We start from the raw sequence: 18644 nt of genomic DNA on the forward strand, positions 1-18644 counted from the left end.
GTGGTGTTATTTACCCAAAATACTAGCAGTTGTCTGTAATGTTTGATGTTCTGAAGTGATGGGCAGGCCTGAAAACATTTCTACAAGTTTATTCCTGGCAGAATTGATGTAGTAGAGAGTTGAATAAGACAGCTGGGTTTTCCAAAACAGGTCACTAAGTCTTCATGTCCTTAAACTTTGCAGCCTCTGTCTTAAGAGAAATATTTCACTTAATGCAATTCCGTGGCAATAGTGGATATGTTTTTATAGGAATTATAGGTGACAACCTGTAGTCATTAGGTTCCTCCAAGGCATGAAGTTATGATCTTGCTGTGTTTTGTTGAAAACATGCTGCTTCTGCTAAATATTTACACATTCCAGGAATACTCACTTTTATCGAAACTGGGCTCTGGTCTTTAGTTTTTGGCTACTTCAGTTCAACTGGTGACACAAGTGCAATAACTTTTAAAACTGTAAAAGGCACAAATCAAAAACATCATAAAAACAGTATCTGCCTATTCCTAGTTTGACTGCCCAATCTTTCCTTTGAGATCAGATCATTTTGGAGCCCCAGCTTGTGCTGGGTTGGAGCCTTGGAGATCAAGATACTGGCAGATTGCATGCAACCCAGAAAGTTTATGGGGTGTACCTGTTGGCTGAGGATATCCTGAAGGGCTGCAGTTTTTTGAGGAGGGCAGTTGAGTGTTACCTGTACTTGCAGAAGAAATGGAATGCAGTTTGTGCTTGAAGATGTCAGTTTTTAAATTATTGGCTAGGCAGCTTGATGATCGATTGATTCTAGCAGTCATAGTCATACAGCACAGAATCAGACCCTTCCGTCCAACCAGTCCATTCCAAACATAATCCCAAACACCTGCCTTCCATTAGTGATACAACTCAGATGTCAGTTTCCTAGGAAGACAGTTTATCTTTATCAGATGGAGTGTCTGATATCCATATAGAACATTGTAAGTTTTACATTTGCTTTTGAATCCTTATTTTCTGCCTTTAAACCGATTCCTGAAAGCGGCAGCTCCTGCTCATCAGCACCAATTTGCAATAGCATCCTTTTTAAAATACATGGTATTTTAAGTCCCCTTTTAGAAAGTCTACCTGAATGAGTTCTCAGAGTTGGTTTTCAGCTGGTTCAAAGCTGCATATATCTTAATTTCTTACAAATATCTTACAAACGACAGACAAAAGTAGACATTGGGCCACTTCAAACTGATGCAGGGAGCCTAGTGATGGGAGATAAGGAAATAGCAGGAGAACTTAACAAGTACTTTGCATCAGTTTTCACAGTGGAAGACATGAGTAATATCCCAACAATTAAAGGGAGTCAGGGGGCTGAGTTGAGTATGGTTGTCATTACAAAAGAGATAGGGCTAGAAAAGCTAAAAAGTCTTAAAATTGATAAATCTCCTGGCCCCGAGGGGATACATCCTAGAGTTCTGAGAGAGGTGGCTGAGGAAATAGCGGAGGCATTGGTTGAGATCTTTCAAGAGTCACTGGAGTCACTGAAAGTCCCGGATGATTGGAAGATCGCGGTTGTAACCCCATTGTTCAAGAAAGGATCAAGACAAAAGATGGAAAATTATAGGCCAATTAGCCTAACCTCGGTTGTTGGTAAAATTCTAGAATCCATCATTAAGGATGAGGTTTCTAAATTTTTAGAAGAGCAGAGTCTGATTAGAACAAGTCAACATGGATTTAGTAAGGGGAGGTCATGCCTGATCAACCTGTTGGTATTCTTTGAAGAGGTGACAAGTAGGTTAGACCAGGGAAACCCAGTGGATGTGGTCTATCTAGACTTCCAAAAGGCCTTTGATAAGGTGCCACACGGGAGGCTGCTGAGCAAGGTGAGGGCCCATGGTGTTCGAGGTGAGCTACTGGGATGGATTGAGGATTGGCTGTCTGACAGAAGGCAGAGAGTTGGGATAAAAGGTTCTTTTTCAGAATGGCATTCGGTGACGAGCGGTGTCCCACAGGGTTCAATGTTGGGGCCACAGCTGTTCGCATTGTATATTAATGATCTGGATGAAGGGACTGGGGAAATTCTAGCAAAGTTTGCAGATGATACAAAGTTAGGTGGACAGGCAGGTAGTACGGAGGAAGTGGGGAGGCTGCAGAAGGATCTAGACAGTTTGGGAGAGTGGTCCAGGAAATGGCTGATGGAATTTAACGTGAACAAATGCGAGGTCTTGCACTTTGGCAAAAAGAATAAAAGCACAGACTACTTTCTAAACGGTGAGAAAATTCGTAAAACCAAAGGACAAAGGGATCTGGAAGTGCTAGTCGAGGATTCTCTAAAGGTCAACATGCAGGTTGAGTCCGTGATTAAGAAAGCGAATGCAATGTTGTCACTTATCTCAAGAGAGTTGGAATATAAAAGCACCATTGTGCTACTGAGACTTTATAAAGCTCTGGTTAGGCCCCATTTGGAGTACTGTGTCCAGTTTTAGTCCCCACACCTCAGGAAGGACATACTGGCACTGGAACATGTCCAGCGGAGATTCACACAGATGATCCCTGGAATGGTAGGTCTAACATATGAGGAACGGATGAGGATCCTGGGATTGTATTCATTGGAGTTTAGAAGATTAAGAGGAGACTTAATAGAGATGTGCAAGATAATACGTGGCTTGGAAAGGGTGGACACTAGGAAATTCTTTTCGTTACGTGAGGAGACTAGGACCCGTGGACACAGCCTTAAAATTAGAGGGGGTAAATTCAGAACAGAAATACGGAGACATTTCTTCAGCCAGAGAGTGGTGGGCCTGTGGAATTCATTGCCGCAGAGTGCAGTGGAGGCCAGGACGTTAAATGTCTTCAAGGCCGAGATTGATAGATTCTTGTTGTCTCGGGGAATTAAGGGCTACGGGGAGAATGCGGGTAAGTGGAGTTGAAGTGCCCATCAGCCATGATTGAATGGCGGAGTGGACTCGATGGGCCGAATGGCCTTCCTTCCACTCCTATGTCTTGTGGTCTTAATTTGATTGTCAGTCTTTCAACCACCTACACACACTGGCTGCACACTATCCCATTTGCAATATGCAATAGGGGCATAGAGATGTACAGCACAGAAACAGACCCTTCGGTCCAACTCATCGATACTGACCAGGTATCTTAAATTAATCTAGTCCCATTTGCCAGTATTTGTCCCACATCCCTCTAAACCCTTCCTATTCACATATTTATCCAGATGCCTTTTAAATGTTGTTTTTGTACCAGCCTCCAGCAGCTCATTTCACCTTCTGCATGAAAACGTTTCCCATTCGGTTGTCTTTACCTCTAATTTGTTAAGGCTCCTTCAATGATAAACTCTGAACCTATGACCTATATACAACCTAGAAAAACAAAGGATCGACCTCTTCCCGCTGATTGTTAAAAGCAGAGTTTTACAGGATAGGTTGAGATAATTGCAGTGTATGTAGTTGAGGCCCCATGCAATGTACGTGAGTGCACAGCCACACTTCACAATTAATGCTTACTTAAATACAACAAATCTGTGGATGGATCAACTAGTATGGTAAAGAATGCATTTTAGAGTCAGCTGTAGTAAACATTCTTTAATAATTTCTTTATAGCACGATTCATGGCGATACAGACTCAGGACACACCAAACCCCAACAGTTTAAAGTTTCTTGCTGATCGTCAAATCGTAGCATCGGGGAGCGTGGATTTTCCAAGTGTCAGTGCAGCTCATTGCTCACCTCTTGCCAAGTAAGTATAACAAACCAGGTTTAAACCAGGACAGACTGCAAGATGTGGACCCTTATGGAATGGTACAAAAAAAAAGACAGAAATTGATCTAGACTCTTTTACATCCCCCTTCTGCCCGTGACACCCCGCAGCATTTCACATTTGATTCAGCGTGTTTCAAGAATATTCAGAGATAACACAGCAGTCAACAACAAGCTCAGCCAAACACTGATGTAATCAATGACTTCAAACTGATGCAGGGAGCCTAGTGATGGGAGATAAGGAAATAGCAGGAGAACTTAACAAGTACTTTGCGTCAGTTTTCACAGTGGAAGACAGGAGTAATATCCCAAAAATTAAAGGGTGTCACGGGGCTGAGTTGAGTATGGTTGCCATTACGAAAGAGATAGTGCTAGAAAAGTTAAAAAGTCTTAAAATTGATAAATCTCCTGGCCCCGATGGGATACACCCTAGAGTTCTGAGAGAGGTTGCTGAGGAAATAGCAGAGGCATTGGTTGAGATCTTTCAAGAGTCACTGGAGTCAGGAAAGGTCCCGGACGATTGGAAGATGGCTGTAGTAACCCCCTTGTTCAAGAAAGGATCAAGGCAAAAGATGGAAAATTATAGGCCAATCAGCTTAACTTCGGTTGTTGGTAAAATTCTAGAATCCATCATTAAGGATGAGGTTTCTAAATTCTTGGAAGAGCAGAGTCTGATTAGAACAAGTCAACATGGATTTAGTAAAGGGAGGTCATGCCTGACAAACCTGTTGGAATTTTTTGAAGAGGTAACAAGTAGGTTAGACCAGGGGAACCCAGTGGATGTGGTCTATCTGGACTTTCAAAAGGCCTTTGATAAGGTGCCACACGGGAGACTGCTGAGCAAGGTGAGGGCCCATGGTGTTCGAGGTGAGCTGCTGGGATGGATTGAGGATTGGCTATCTAACAGAAGGCAGAGAGTTGGGATAAAAGGTTCTTTTTCAGAATGGCAGCCGGTGACGAGCGGTGTCCCGCAGGGTTCGGTGCTGGGGCCACAGCTGTTCGCATTATATATTAATGATTTGGATGAGGGAACCGGGGGCATTCTAGCGAAGTTTGCCGATGATACAAAGTTAGGTAGACAGGCAGGTAGTACTGAGGAAGTGGGGAGGCTACAGAAGGATCTAGACAGGTTGGGAGAGTGGTCCAGGAAATGGCTGATGGAATTTAACGTGAGCAAGTGCGAGGTCTTGCACTTTGGCAAAAAGAATATAGGAATGGACTACTTTCTAAATGGTGAGAAACTTAATAAAGCCAAAGCACAAAGGGATCTGGGAGTGCTAGTCGAGGATTCTCTAAAGGTAAACATGCAGGTTGAGTCTGTGATTAAGAAAGCGAATGCAATGTTGTCTCTTATCTCAAGAGGGTTGGAATATAAAAGCAGAGATGTACTACTAAGACTTTATAAAGCTCTGGTTAGGCCCCATTTGGAGTACTGTGTCCAGTTTTGGTCCCCACACCTCAGGAAGGACATACTGGCACTGGAACGTGTCCAGCGGAGATTCACACGGATGATCCCTGGAATGACAGGTCTAGCATATGAGGAACGGCTGAGGATACTGGGATTGTATTCGTTGGAGTTTAGAAGATTAAGGGGAGATCTAATAGAGACGTACAAAATAATACATGGCTTTGAAAAGGTGGATGCTAGAAAATTGTTTCTGTTAGGCGAGGAGACTAGGACCCGTGGACACAGCCTTAGAATTAGATGGGGTCATTTCAGAACGGAAATGCGGAGACATTTCTTCAGCCAGAGAGTGGTGGGCCTGTGGAATTCATTGCCACGGAGTGCAGTGGAAGCCGGGACGCTAAATGTCTTCAAGGCCAAGATTGATAGGTTCTTGTTGTCTAGAGGAATTAAGGGCTACGGGGAGAATGCTGGCAAGTGGAGCTGAAATGCGCATCAGCCATGATTGAATGGCGGAGTGGACTCGATGGGCCGAATGGCCTTACTTCCACTCCTATGTCTTATGGTCTTATGGACTCCATCATATGAACTGAGGGAAAACAGTTGGCTCAGACTATATCTAGGTTGATCAGAAAATGTCCTGCTTTATGTGGTAATAGAGACTTGAATTTCCTTCTCATCTAAAAGATGATGTATCCAACAACAAGCTGCAATATAGCACTGGAATGGCAAGCTACATTATGGGCTCAAGTCTCTGGAGTGGGACTTATCCCATGACATTCTGACTATCAATGCTTCCACTGATCCACATATGCCATATATTGTGAACTTTACACTTACAAATAGGTTATGAGTCTATGGGTTGGAATGTAAAGGGCTATGGTATATGAAGTGCTCTTTTATATTCTGTATGGAGTACCCAATATCTGTTCATGTTTCTGCCAGAATATTCAGGTACCCCTGGCTAAGGAAACAATGTTTTTCTCACTATGATTTCACCTGCCACTAATACTGCCATTCCACCTCCTTTTTCTTCTTACTGTCTTTCCTAAAGATTGACTATTCTCAAATGTTCAGTTTCCAGTCCTGGATATCCCTCCGATATCAATCCTATGATTGCAATTGTATTGTACCCATTTGCAACTACTTGGACTGTTAATTTTGTCTACCTTTTGCAAATGTGCCCTGCATTCAGTTACTGTGTCTTGAGACTTTCCTTTATTGACATGTTCACAGTTTTTGTACTGTGGCCCTATTTGCTGCTCGCACTGGTTTCCTTAGCCTCTACATTTGCTTTGTGCTTCTCTGTCTGTCTGTCTCCCTTCAGAATGTCCTGCAGCCATTCAGTCACATCCTTGAACCTGGCATTATGGAGCTGAAAATGTGTTGCTGGAAAAGAGCAGCAGGTCAGGCAGCATCCAAGGAGCAGGAGAATCAATGTCGATTCTCCTGTTCCTTGGATGCTGCCTGACCTGCTGCACTTTTCCAGCAACACATTTTCAGCTCTGATCTCCAGCATCTGCAGTTTTCACTTTCCCCTGGCATTATTGAGACAACATACCACTCTGGTTTGCAGCCACAGAAACCTCCTTAAAGTAGAATCCTCCATCACTACTACTCTCATACTTCTCTTTCTGTTTTCTTCCTGTAGTTTAAGAAATATTAAATATCTACCTGGAACCTTCTCTTATTCCTTAAGTCTTTAAACACTGTTAATCCAAAGACCGTGGTGTTTGCTTGTAAGACGAGACACTAGAAATACTTACCTGCTTTTACTTACCAAGTCCACAACCTGTCTGCACCAGCTTTCAGTTCCTCTTGAGGAGCTTATGTTTTCCCTGCTATATCACTTTTGTCTATTTTCAAAGTTCACCCCTCTTATTCAGCTTGTCAGTTCCTGGTCTACTTAAAGCTCAAAATAGAGAAAGGTAAAAAGAATCAAGCACCGCTTTCCCCTTTTACCAAACTCATAATGTTCCCACTCTGTACCAAAGCACTTAACTCCTTTTATTAATGCTGGTGGGACTCAGATCACAGTATTAATAGGCAGTTGAAAATAAAGTTAATTATTTAATTAGCTGACTTCAGTTGTACTGCAACAGATTTGCTTTATTAGGCCCCAAGTCCCTCACTGTCCTTACAGTTACAACAGTATCCTTAAGTGAAGTGCTAATCGCAGGAGACAAGCAGTCATAAGTTTTATGTATGATTAATCCTTAGCATTTAAAACTCTTATCTCCCCTTTCATCAAACTTGCAGTGTTACCTCTCTGTATTTGTGCATTTTTATAACTTAGGAGTTAAATTTATAATGTGCTATGTACAATGAACAGAAAGTAATAATAATAGTTTATAAGTATTTAATATTTAATTGAAAAGGCAAGTTATTCAGACTTTTGGAGTAAGCGGTCACGTGATTGTATTCTTTTTCAGGCAGCTATTCCAAATAGAAGGGGTTAAAAGTGTGTTTTTTGGCCCTGATTTCATTACAGTAAATAAGGTGAGCATTATTTACCACCCTTATATTTTGCTTGATGTGTAAAATATGAACATAGTGCTGCAGGGTTAATTAAAGTATTAAATATTCACAGGAAAGTGAAGTGGAATGGAACGTGCTTACACCTCAAATTTCAGCTGTCCTTGTAGATTACCTTGCTAGCGGTCTTCCGTTAATAACAGATATACCACAATCTGATTCTGGTAAGGATTTGCCTTTGCACTTTTTAGAAATTTGGAATAAAACTGTGGACCACACAAAACATGCACAGATAATTAGTCCAATATTGTAGTGATCTTGCCTAAACTCCTAATGCATCAAGGTGTAGTTTATTATATATTGACAGTTTACAGACTACATCAACATGATGCAATAATGTTGGTATAGTGTCTTTGAAGAGGACCAGATGTTCACAGTTCCACACGACATCATCATAATAGATGGTCTAACTATGGGCTCCTCAGTAATGATGCTTTCAGATCCACTCAGACCACTCCCAATTCTCAATAATAAACTATTTACTGACACTCAGTTTAGTTTCTGCCAGGGCCAACTCCTGCTCTCATTGCAATTGAACTTCAGACATGAGGTGAGGGCACCTGCCCTTGTCATCAAGGCTGCATTTGTCCAAGTGGCATTGGACAGCACAAGCAAAAGTAGATGCAACTGGAAATAGAACAGTGCCATAATCAGCAGGGCAGGAAATACCTGCCTGTCTATTTTTGCCCTATAGTCTATGTCAGTCTTGTGCAGATATACGTTTCCATTGAAAATGTAATGTATTCCAGCGAAATTTTAGTCCTGATGATTGACACCTATGGAGATCATTGTATGAAATGTTGATTTTCAGTTTTTTTTATTGGGGTTGTAAAGATGTCTACCATTTGTATAATATTTTATCTTTTTTTATCTATTTTTGATCATTTAGTTTCTTCAGAGGGAAGCGAGGATGATGATGAAGTGGTTGCAATGATTAAGGAACTACTGGATACAAGAATAAGGTCATTAACCATTTTTGAGATTAGATTACCTACAGTGTGGAAACAGGCCCTTCGGCCCACACCGACCCTCCGAAGAGCAACCCACCCAGACCCATTCCCCCTAACCAATGTACCTAACTCTACAGATAATTTAGCATGACCAATTCACCTAACCTGCACATCTTTGGATTGTTGGAGGAAACCCACGCAGACACTGGGAGAATGTGCAAACTCCACACAGACATTGTGGCCTGAGGCTGGAATCAAACCCAGGTCCCTGGCGATGTGAGGCAGCAGGGCTAACCACTGAGCCACTGTGCTGCCCTTAATATATACTTTTTCTGTTTGTTGTTGTGATGTGATGGGGCACCATTTGTTTTGCCCTGAGAAGGTGAAGGTGGATCTTCTCCTTGAACAGTTAGAATGGTAGCACAGTCACCATGGGGTTAGGTAAAGAATTTTGGAATATTGAACCAGTAACAGTGAGTGATTAGTAGTAAGTGTTCAAATCGTTAACTGTTGGGTAATGGAAAGTATGGGTGGCAGGCTAGCCTACACTTTCCTGTGCAATCCCTATCTTGGAAGAAGAGAACATATCCTCTCCTCTCTGAATCCCCTGAGAAGTGGGCCTAGCCTGGCAGGCTTTCAGACCCAGATACTGCTAGCCTGTGATTGGCTGGCAGTTTCTGCCAGTGACAAGGTTGTGATAGAACGAGATACTTATCCTCGCTCACCTTTCAGCTCTTAATGATCCGGTAGATGACCTGGTGCGTTATTACACTGGTGGCAGCAGCATGTTAGTCATCACTTAGTACCCCTTGCCCCACACTTGTTAAAGGGAAAAAACCCATACAGTGAAAGCCAGTTTGAGGATTAGTCAGTATTCAGATGTATAGGAATCACTTCGGATTAGTTCCTGCAGAATGGTGTGTATTTAGGAGGTGTTGTCACAGAGTCATACAGATGTACAGCATGGAAGCAGACCCTTCGGTCCAACTTGTCCATAGTCTACTAGATATCCTAACCTAATCTAGTGCCATCTGCCAGCACTTGGCCCATATCCCTCTAAACCCTTCCTATTCATATACCCATCCAGATGCCTTTTAAATGCTGTAAATATACCAGCCTCCACCACTTCCTCTGGCAGCTCATTCCATACATGCACCACCCTCTGTGAAAAAGTTGCCCCTTAGGTCTCTTTTATATCTTTCCCCTCTCACCCTAAATCTATGCCCTCTAGTTCTGGACTCCCCCACCCCAGGGAAAAGACCTTGTCTGTTTATCTTATCCATGCCCCTCATGATTTTATAAACCTCTACAAGATCACCCCTCAGCCTCTGATGCTCCAGGGAAAATAGCCACTGCCTATTGAGGCTGTGGCTATAGTTCAAATCCTCCAACCCTGGCAACATTCTTGTAAATCTTTTCTGAACCCTTTCAGGTTTCATAACATCCTTCCACTAGGAAGGAGACCCGAATTGCATGCAGTATTCCAACAGTAGCCTAACCAGTGTCCTGTCCAGCTGCAACTTAATCTCCCAACTCCTGTATTCAGTGCTCTGACCAATAAAGGAAAGCATAGCAAATACTTTTATTCACTATTCTATCTACCTGCGACTCTACTTTCAAGGAACTATGAACCTGCACTTCAAGGTTTCTTTGTTCAGCAACACTCCCTCGGACCTTACCATTAAGTGGATAAGTCCTGCTCTGATTTGCTTTTCCAAAATGCAGCACCTCCCATTTATCTAAACTCCGTCTGCCACTCCTTAGCCCATTGGCCCATCTGATCAAAATCCTGTTGTATTCTGAGGTAACTTTCTTCACTGTCCACTACCCCTCCAATTTTGGTGTCATCTGCAAACTTACTAACTGTACCTCCTATGTTCACATCCAAAACATTTATATAAATGATGAAAAGTAGTAGAACCATCACCGATTCTTGTGGCACTCCACTAGTCTCAGGCTCCAATCTGAAAAATAATCCTCCACCACCACCCTCTGTCTTCTACCTGGAGAATTTCCATAATTTTAAATGTCAAGTGTTAAATCTTGCCTGCAGTTTAAAATATGAGTTATCTCCTGAATAGTGTTTAGTCAACATTGATTACTGTCACACACCAAACCCTGATTTTGATGTTGATCCCTGTGATCTTTATTTGCTGTCGTGAATTTAAACTTTAGATGATTTGGGTTCCTGTGTCCAACCTGTCTTGTGCAGTATATTCAGCAGCTTTACAACTCAATACATAATTTAGTCAATGTTTAATTACTGTTACAGTAAAAGTCCTAATACTTGAATTCTCATTGTGCAATCATTTCAGCCATTCACTGGAACATTAAATTTCTTTTTAAAAGTTATCTATGAGATTTTCACAAATGATATCAATTTTTTTTTTAAAACTGAGCCGCTGTCTCTGTTTCAAATTTGCAGGCCTACTGTGCAGGAGGATGGAGGAGATGTCATTTTTAAGGGTTTTGAAAATGGCGTTGTAAAGCTGAAATTGTCAGGTTCTTGCACTGGTTGCCCTAGTTCCGTTATTACGTTGAAAAGTGGAATCCAAAATATGCTGCAGTTTTACATTCCTGAGGTTGATGAGGTGATACAGGTAAATTGTTCATTTGAATTGCTGCTGACTTATATAAATCCTTCAGAATGTCAAGTTTGGTTGTTTGAATGTCAAGTTTTAGCTTGTGGTTGAGATGGGACCGATGCATTGAGCCGGATTATTTCTACAGAATTTTTTTTTTTGTTTTTCCAAACAATTACATAAATAAAATTCATTTGATAAACCACGTTGGAACGTAGGCACTCTCCAATATCAGGATGTCAAGTGTTCATTTTAAAATACGGAAAAGGCGGGACATTACTGTGCCTGAAAAATGCTGGTTTTAACACAGGGATTTTGTGTTGAATCCGACCTCTGCCGAGATCCCTAAGTTTCTGTAAGGGAATGTAATAGGTTTGAGGAGTCTCAGTCCATTTTTGAGTTAAGTACTCTAATGCATTAGTGCCCTAATTTGTTATCACATTGTTTAGGATGGTCATTTGACATGACACAGATGTAATGCAGAGACAGCTGTTCCTGAGCTATGCTGCAGCGTGAGAACCATTTTTAGGGAGAGTAAAGGAAGATCTACTCTGCAGCTGCTGTTATTATTTGTTCATCATCATCGAGACTGGGTGCACAAACTGAGAGAGGATCCCTTTCCCAAACATTTCTTTCATCAGATTCAGAACTTCCTTTAAGGGCAGTGTCGAGCTCCTTTTGACCCATAAGTTGCATCGTAACCTACTGGTTTAGTACCTGCCTCAAAGTTTGAAGTGAAGAGTATTTTCTGTTAGATTATTCTGAAGCTTCTGACCTTACAAAGTCTAGTGTCTATGTGTGAAACATGATGTAAAATTTGGAAACAGCTGAGATTTCTTCACGCTACTTTATCACAATTTGATGTTGGTCCCTGTGATCTTTATTTGCTGTCGTGAATTTAAAGTTTGGACGATTTATGTTTCTATGTCTAACCTGTCGTGTGCAGTATATTCAGCAGCTTTCAGCTTTATTCATTTTAAAATTGAATTTGGTCCTGAACCTGTTACTCGATGTTTACTGCTACATCCAGTTCATGATTGTCAAGTTTCCTCCGTAATTTCAATTTGCTTTACCCCTGCTGTTTCCCCCTTGGTTGCTCCAAATTGTGCTTAGGAGCCAGGCTTTTCCATTTATTTTGCTTACTACTGTCAGCTTTTATTGTTTATAATTTCATACTGTAACAATAATGTGTACGATCTGCTGCAGGGCTTTCCAAACTGTTTCCAATGTGATCTCAGGACAGTATTTGAAAATGATTGTGACCCCAGACCCTAGTCATACCAAAGCAGTAGTAAAGCAATATAATACTATTCACTATATAATTATTTGCAGTTTGCAGATCAAGGTACAATACATCATTAAAATATGCAAATTTCTGTTTTTAATGTGCTTTGATATTTAATGGACTGATGTAAGTTTTAGCCAAGCTTTCCTTATTCACCTCTGAAGATTCAATGAAGCTCCTCTTCCTCCTCCTCTCTCACCCCTACCATCCCCAAGCAAACATATGTGTGCACAAACTTATACACTATAACCATCTCATTTTTCTTTCCCCACACACACCCACATATTAAACAGCCCTTCTCTGCTATGCCAATCAGCCTCCTCCTTTCCCTTGTCTAACACACGTGCGCACACATTAGTCATCTTCTCTCCGCAAGTGTTCACAGTACCCTGGCCCTCAGTATGGGATCCAGTTCCCAATGCCTGCAAAGCAAACTTGCTGATCTGGACTAAAGAGCCTTTTTACAAAACAAGGAACAGAAGTGTAGCATGGTGGCTTGTTGGTTAGCACTGCTGCCTCATGGCACCAGGGATCCAGGTTCGATTCCAGCCTCGGGCAACTGTCTGTATGGAGTTTGCACATTTTCTCTGTGTCTGCGTAGGTTTCCTCCCACAGTCCAAAATGTACAGGTTGGGTGAATTGGCCAGGCTAAATTGCTCATAGTTCCAGGTTAGTTGGATGAGCCATGGAAAATGTAGGGCTCAAGGATAGGGTAGAGAGGTGAGTTTGAGAGGGATACTGTTTGGAGGGTCGGTGTGGACTTGTTGGGCTGAATGGCCTGTTTCCACACTGTAGGGATTCTATAATATACAGCAAAACATGAAGCCAATGTTCACTCTTGGATCAGTTGCATGCCCTCCCAGTTTTCCCTTGCACTCTGGACACATCAGTCAGTTACTTACCTTTGTCTCACTGCACCAAGTCAGTAAGCAGACTTTCCAGGCTTGCACAGTTCTCACTAAGGTTAACAAGCACTTTGAGCTCATGGTCTTTCCCTTTTACTGTTTAGTGCCTTCAAATCACTAGGTCAGGGCTGTCCCGACAGACCACCCAGGCTGGTCTCCCAAGTTACCGGTGCTGCTTCAAAACCGGGAGTTTTCACGCTCAGAAACCATCCGTGCAATCTCTTTGGGGCTGTGATCCACTATTTGGGAACTTACTTTCAGAGTTAATCCATTGTTTAGGGAAAACTAGTTTCTTCTGAAAGAAAATATCAAAAAGCAAAATGCCACGTGCTGGATCCGAAATGAAAACCGGAAGTCTCAGTAGGGTTTGGCAGCATCTGTGCAGAGAGAAACAGCACAGCCAACCTAATTCCCACTATCCACAGCTACATTTAACATCTATTTTCTGGGTTGCAAGTTTGAGTCCACTACGTGGATGACACCTTTGTCATCACAAAACAGAAGAAGTTAGAGGAAACCTACAGCGTCATCAACATCCTTACCGGCATAAAATTCATAAAAGAGGAGGAGAAGAACAACGACTCCCCTTCCTGGATGTCACAGTAGAACCAACAGTCGATGGAGAACTTCAGACCAGCATGTACAGGAAAGCAACACACACAGACCAGATACTTAACTACAGAAGCAATCATCCCAACAAATGGATCTGCATCAGACATTATTTCAATAGGCCACAACACACTGCAGCACCCAGGAACTACAAACAGCAGAAGAAAAATACCTATACAATGTATTCAAGAAGAAAGGGTACCTAATAAACACAGTCCACCAGTTCCTAAACAACAAACCAAAACAAGCAGACACAACATGCCCAGAAACTCTAGCCACACTACCATATATCAAAGACATCTCTGAAATGACTCCCAGACTACTATGACCCCTTGGCATCATGGTAGCCCACAAATCTACCAATACACTTAAACAGTGGCTGATGAACCTAAAGGACCCTATACAAACAAGCAGCAAAATGAATATCATTTACAAAATATACCATGCAAGGACTGTGATAAACACTAAATTGGACAGGCAAGCAGAAAACAATCCACCAGGATACACGAACGCCAACTGGCCACTAAAATACACGGGTCAAGATTAGAGTGGTGCTGGAAAAGCACAGCAGGTCAGGCAGCATCCGAGGAGCATGAACATCGACGTTTCGGGCAGGAGCCCTTCATCAGGATTTCATTGGATGCTGCCTGACCTGCTGTGCTTTTCCAGTACTACTCTAATCTTGACTCTAATCTCCAGCATCTGCAGTACCCACTTTCACCACCAAAACGACATGACCCTCTCTCACTAAGTATCCTTACATACAGATGAAGAAGGACACACTTCGACTGGGACAGTCCAAACTGAGACACACATGGGAATTCCTAGAGGCTAGGCATTCAAACTGGAACTCCATCAATAAACACATCGATTTGGACCCCATTTACCAACCTCTGAGAAAAAGAACTGGAAATGAAAAAAAAAACACTTTAAGAGACTGAGACACACAAACAGAAAATGGGACAAAACGCCAGTACTTCACCGGAGGCACACTGATGATGTTACCTAGCATGGTGACGAAACATCTGAAAACAAACCTTCCAGCTCAGCGAGCAAACTTACAACCTGAACCTCATCCTGATCTACAAGTTTTCTCAAAAATCTATTTTCCAACAAGATCCCTTTTTAATTTCTATTACCCTTTGTCTTTTGCTCTGGGTACCATTCACTCCTCCCTTCCCGTTCTGTCAACAAGATTAAGCCATCGTTTTTCAACCCTATTCAGTTCTAAAGTAGAGTCACATAGAGTCATACAGCCTGGAAACAGACCCTTCAGTCCAACCAGTCCATGCTGAACATAATCCCAAACTAAACTGGTCCCATCTGCGTGCTCCTGATCCAGATTCCTCCAAACCTTTCCTATTCATGTACTTATCTAAATGTTTTTTAAACATTGTAATTGTGCCCACATCCGAGCACTTTCTGTTATCATTTAAGAACAAAACTGTGTTCATATGTGCTACTGTTTTCAACTCTAAGCCTTGCTTTCATATTCATGACCACGTTTTCTTGTTACTGAGGTACGTTTATTCCTCAATCTTAAAAATATTGTCAGGTCTCTTCCAATATATTGTCTACTCACACATTGGATCATTTTCATACGCCCTCTTTTCCCAGCTGGGAGGTTGAGATTAATACTGTTCAAAGCCTAGCTTATCCTACTATCAAACAAATTTTGCATCCTTCATGTGATGAATAAATTGATCAACAAAATGTATGTTTCATTAACTATTATTTTTATGGAAACGTGACATTTCATTTCCAAATTAAACTTGTTGATACAAAAACAGTGTAGATTTTCACAGATAGCTTTGGTACCCTTTGCTTTGATTATTTTTTTTTAACTGCAGGTCCAAGATGAAATAGATGAAGCCAACATTAAAGCTTTTGAAGAATTGGAGAAGAAACTAAAAGATATGTAAACTGATCACCTGCATTTTTCAAGATGAATACTGTGAATTTATCAAAATTCTTCTGTGATAACAATTAGATTTGATTCTATGTTGCTGAGCCCCACTCATTGTTTTTAAGTATAATGCATCTTCCAGGAAATATTGACAGTGGCACAATTTGCCCGTGTGCAATTGGTTGCTTTTCTCCCTGTAGTTTTGCACCTCCTTTTTTCTAACTTTTTTGCACTTTGTCTAACTTCTGAGTGAAAGAAGATAGACAGATTCCACTCCTGTACCAGCTTGTGGGATCAATGCTGTTCCCCTGGTTGCACCTTGATATACTTTGTTATGAAGGGAACAAAGCATTGTAATATATTTTTTTCCCAAATCTCCTGTGAGATGTTAAACCTGATCTGTTTTGGGTCATTCATGTGCATCATGACTAACCTTTGGATCCAGTGCAGTTCATTGTTGTCACAGTGCTATGAGCTGAGCATTCGGATAACGATTTGACCATTAATATCCGTGCTCTGAAATGTGTTATTATTCGTTATGCACTGTCTACAAAATATTTGACATTTTCCTTGTTAGGCCCTGAAGCCAACATAACAAAGAAGTTCAAGCTTTGCACTGTTTGTACTCCAAGCTCAAAATATTGTGGTTAACCATCAATATGGTGCGGCAGTATTTTGGAGAATAAGACATTGGCTACCCCATCAAAAACAAAATATATGGATCACCACGTAAAATGAGAGAGCAAGTGCCATGCAAGGAAGATATATAAAAAGTAGTCTTACTGGCATTGTGTACATGTAAAATAAATACAATACTTATTTTTTGATGGATGGAAAATTTATTTCTGTAAAAGGCAAGAATGTTTCATGTAAATAAGTTAAAGAAAATTAGCAATTTGCAGTGTTTAATAAAACTAATTTTTGGACACTAAGCTCTTGATATTTTTAACCGTCTGCTAGATGTTTTTGGCTGTGGATTACAAATGTGTAGGAGTAAACTATTAAGTATGTTTGTTACAGTCCAACTAATTTACATTGAAAATTATTCTGCTTTTATTACAAAGAAACTCTCTAGCTAAATATCCTTATTATCCATTTGTGTTTAGTGTTTTATTTCAGTGTAGTGCAACAGTCTTCATCTTGCTGTTACATATTTTTCTAAGTTATAAATAAAGTTTTTTTTCAACTTAACAGCACAACAGCCTGTGTAGAGTCTAGCTCCTGTTTGGTAGGTACGATGGTGCTTCGAAACAATTACTTTAACTTTATCGAATTGAAATTAAAGATCACTTGAACTGGAGCGAGCATTCAATGCTGATAGCAGTGTTGAAGTTTTAAAGTGTTCATAATGCTCAAACTACTATTGAGTGTGCAATATCTTGTTTCCATATATTGTAAGTCGTGGCAAAGTTTGAAAGTAAAAGTTGTACAAAAAGAGAATGTATACAGTTATCGTTGAAATAAATGAGTTGCAGCTACAATATGATTGAGTTTTATTTGAAGGTGATATATTATTTCCATCACTGTCAGCAATTGAGATGACTTCATGGACTGTGTTGATAATTTCAATGTTGCAAACAATTTCAAAGGATGTGGGTATTGCTGGCATGGTCAGGTATTATTTCCCACATTGAACTGAGAGCCTTCCTAGGCTATATTAGAGGACAATTAAGAGTCAACCACATTATTGTGGATCTGGAGTCACATGTAGGCCAGACTGGGGAAGGATAGCAGAAATTAGTGAATGAATTTTATGACAGTCAATGATAATTTTATGGTCACCATTACTGAGACTAGTTTTCAATTTCAGCTTTATTCATTAAATTTGAATTTTGCAAGCATCAATGTTGGGATTATGAACTCTTTGACCTTATAGCCTGGTTCTCTAGATTACCAGTACACTACCCTCTGCCCATTCACTAGACTTGGCATCAAATCCTGAATTTGATCAAAATTTTGCTGCCATGGTATGTAGCAATCCAGTGACATGTCAGACCAACTCAGCAGAGTTATTCTATCATGGGATTAATTTTTAGTTGGGGCCTTCCAATCACTTTTATACAAGATTCTAAATATCACCTGCAGTTAACGTTTGACGTGTACTTTTCTTGGTATTTTGGAGATGGGGTCGTGTCTCCTTTAAGGGGGGCACAAAAATTGTCATTTTTGGACAAGTGGGTAAGCCAGTATTAAATGACAGCAACTGATCTGGAGCAGAGTTTGTATGAATCTGGCTGCATGTGTATGCATGGCAAAGATCTGCAGATTGTCTCCACCAAGGTTTGAGTTCTACCTTGCACACAATTCAATATCTGAATCCTCCAAGTTTCTGTCCCCATTTCAGACACTAAATTACTTTCAGCAAAGTTAGAGATGACGTTATTTGCAATTGTGATCATGGTAGGCAATACCTCCTCATTCTTCTTGATCTGTTGGCAGCTTTGAAGTGGTTGACCATACTATCCTCCTTCAACCCTGTCCAGCTGAGCAGAAATATCCTCCCTTGCTTCCATTCTTAACCAACTGAATCATAGACAAAGAGCAGTCTGGAGGATGCCTTTTGCTCTCTTCAGATTCTTATCTAGATGCTGCCCCTTGTCAATATCAGGAAATAATTACATCGAAATGCCTATGAGACTGTTCAGTCTCATCACTATTTTTCTCAATTCATCCACTTTTTTGCATTATTTATGTAACAATATTGAAATACTCCAAATGACTACTGGAAAGACTGAGGTCATTGTC

General features: G+C 40.9%; 1 protein-coding gene across 2 annotated transcripts in view; it reads left to right on the forward strand.

The window, feature by feature from the left end:
- LOC140484624 (NFU1 iron-sulfur cluster scaffold homolog, mitochondrial-like) overlaps positions 1–17380 on the forward strand; it is a 42560-nt gene extending 25180 nt beyond the window's left edge. For both annotated transcript variants that reach the window (XM_072583152.1, XM_072583151.1), the window contains exons 3-8: positions 3567–3702; positions 7560–7626; positions 7718–7826; positions 8552–8624; positions 11038–11212; positions 15844–17380. In XM_072583152.1, the coding sequence (XP_072439253.1) occupies positions 3567–3702; positions 7560–7626; positions 7718–7826; positions 8552–8624; positions 11038–11212; positions 15844–15915 (632 nt within the window). In that variant the 3' untranslated portion in view covers positions 15916–17380. The remainder of the gene's footprint in view (positions 1–3566; positions 3703–7559; positions 7627–7717; positions 7827–8551; positions 8625–11037; positions 11213–15843) is intronic.
- Positions 17381–18644: the final 1264 nt, after the last annotated feature.

Source organism: Chiloscyllium punctatum, chromosome 13 (assembly GCF_047496795.1).
Source record: "Chiloscyllium punctatum isolate Juve2018m chromosome 13, sChiPun1.3, whole genome shotgun sequence".
NCBI classification, from domain to species: Eukaryota; Metazoa; Chordata; class Chondrichthyes; order Orectolobiformes; family Hemiscylliidae; genus Chiloscyllium; species Chiloscyllium punctatum.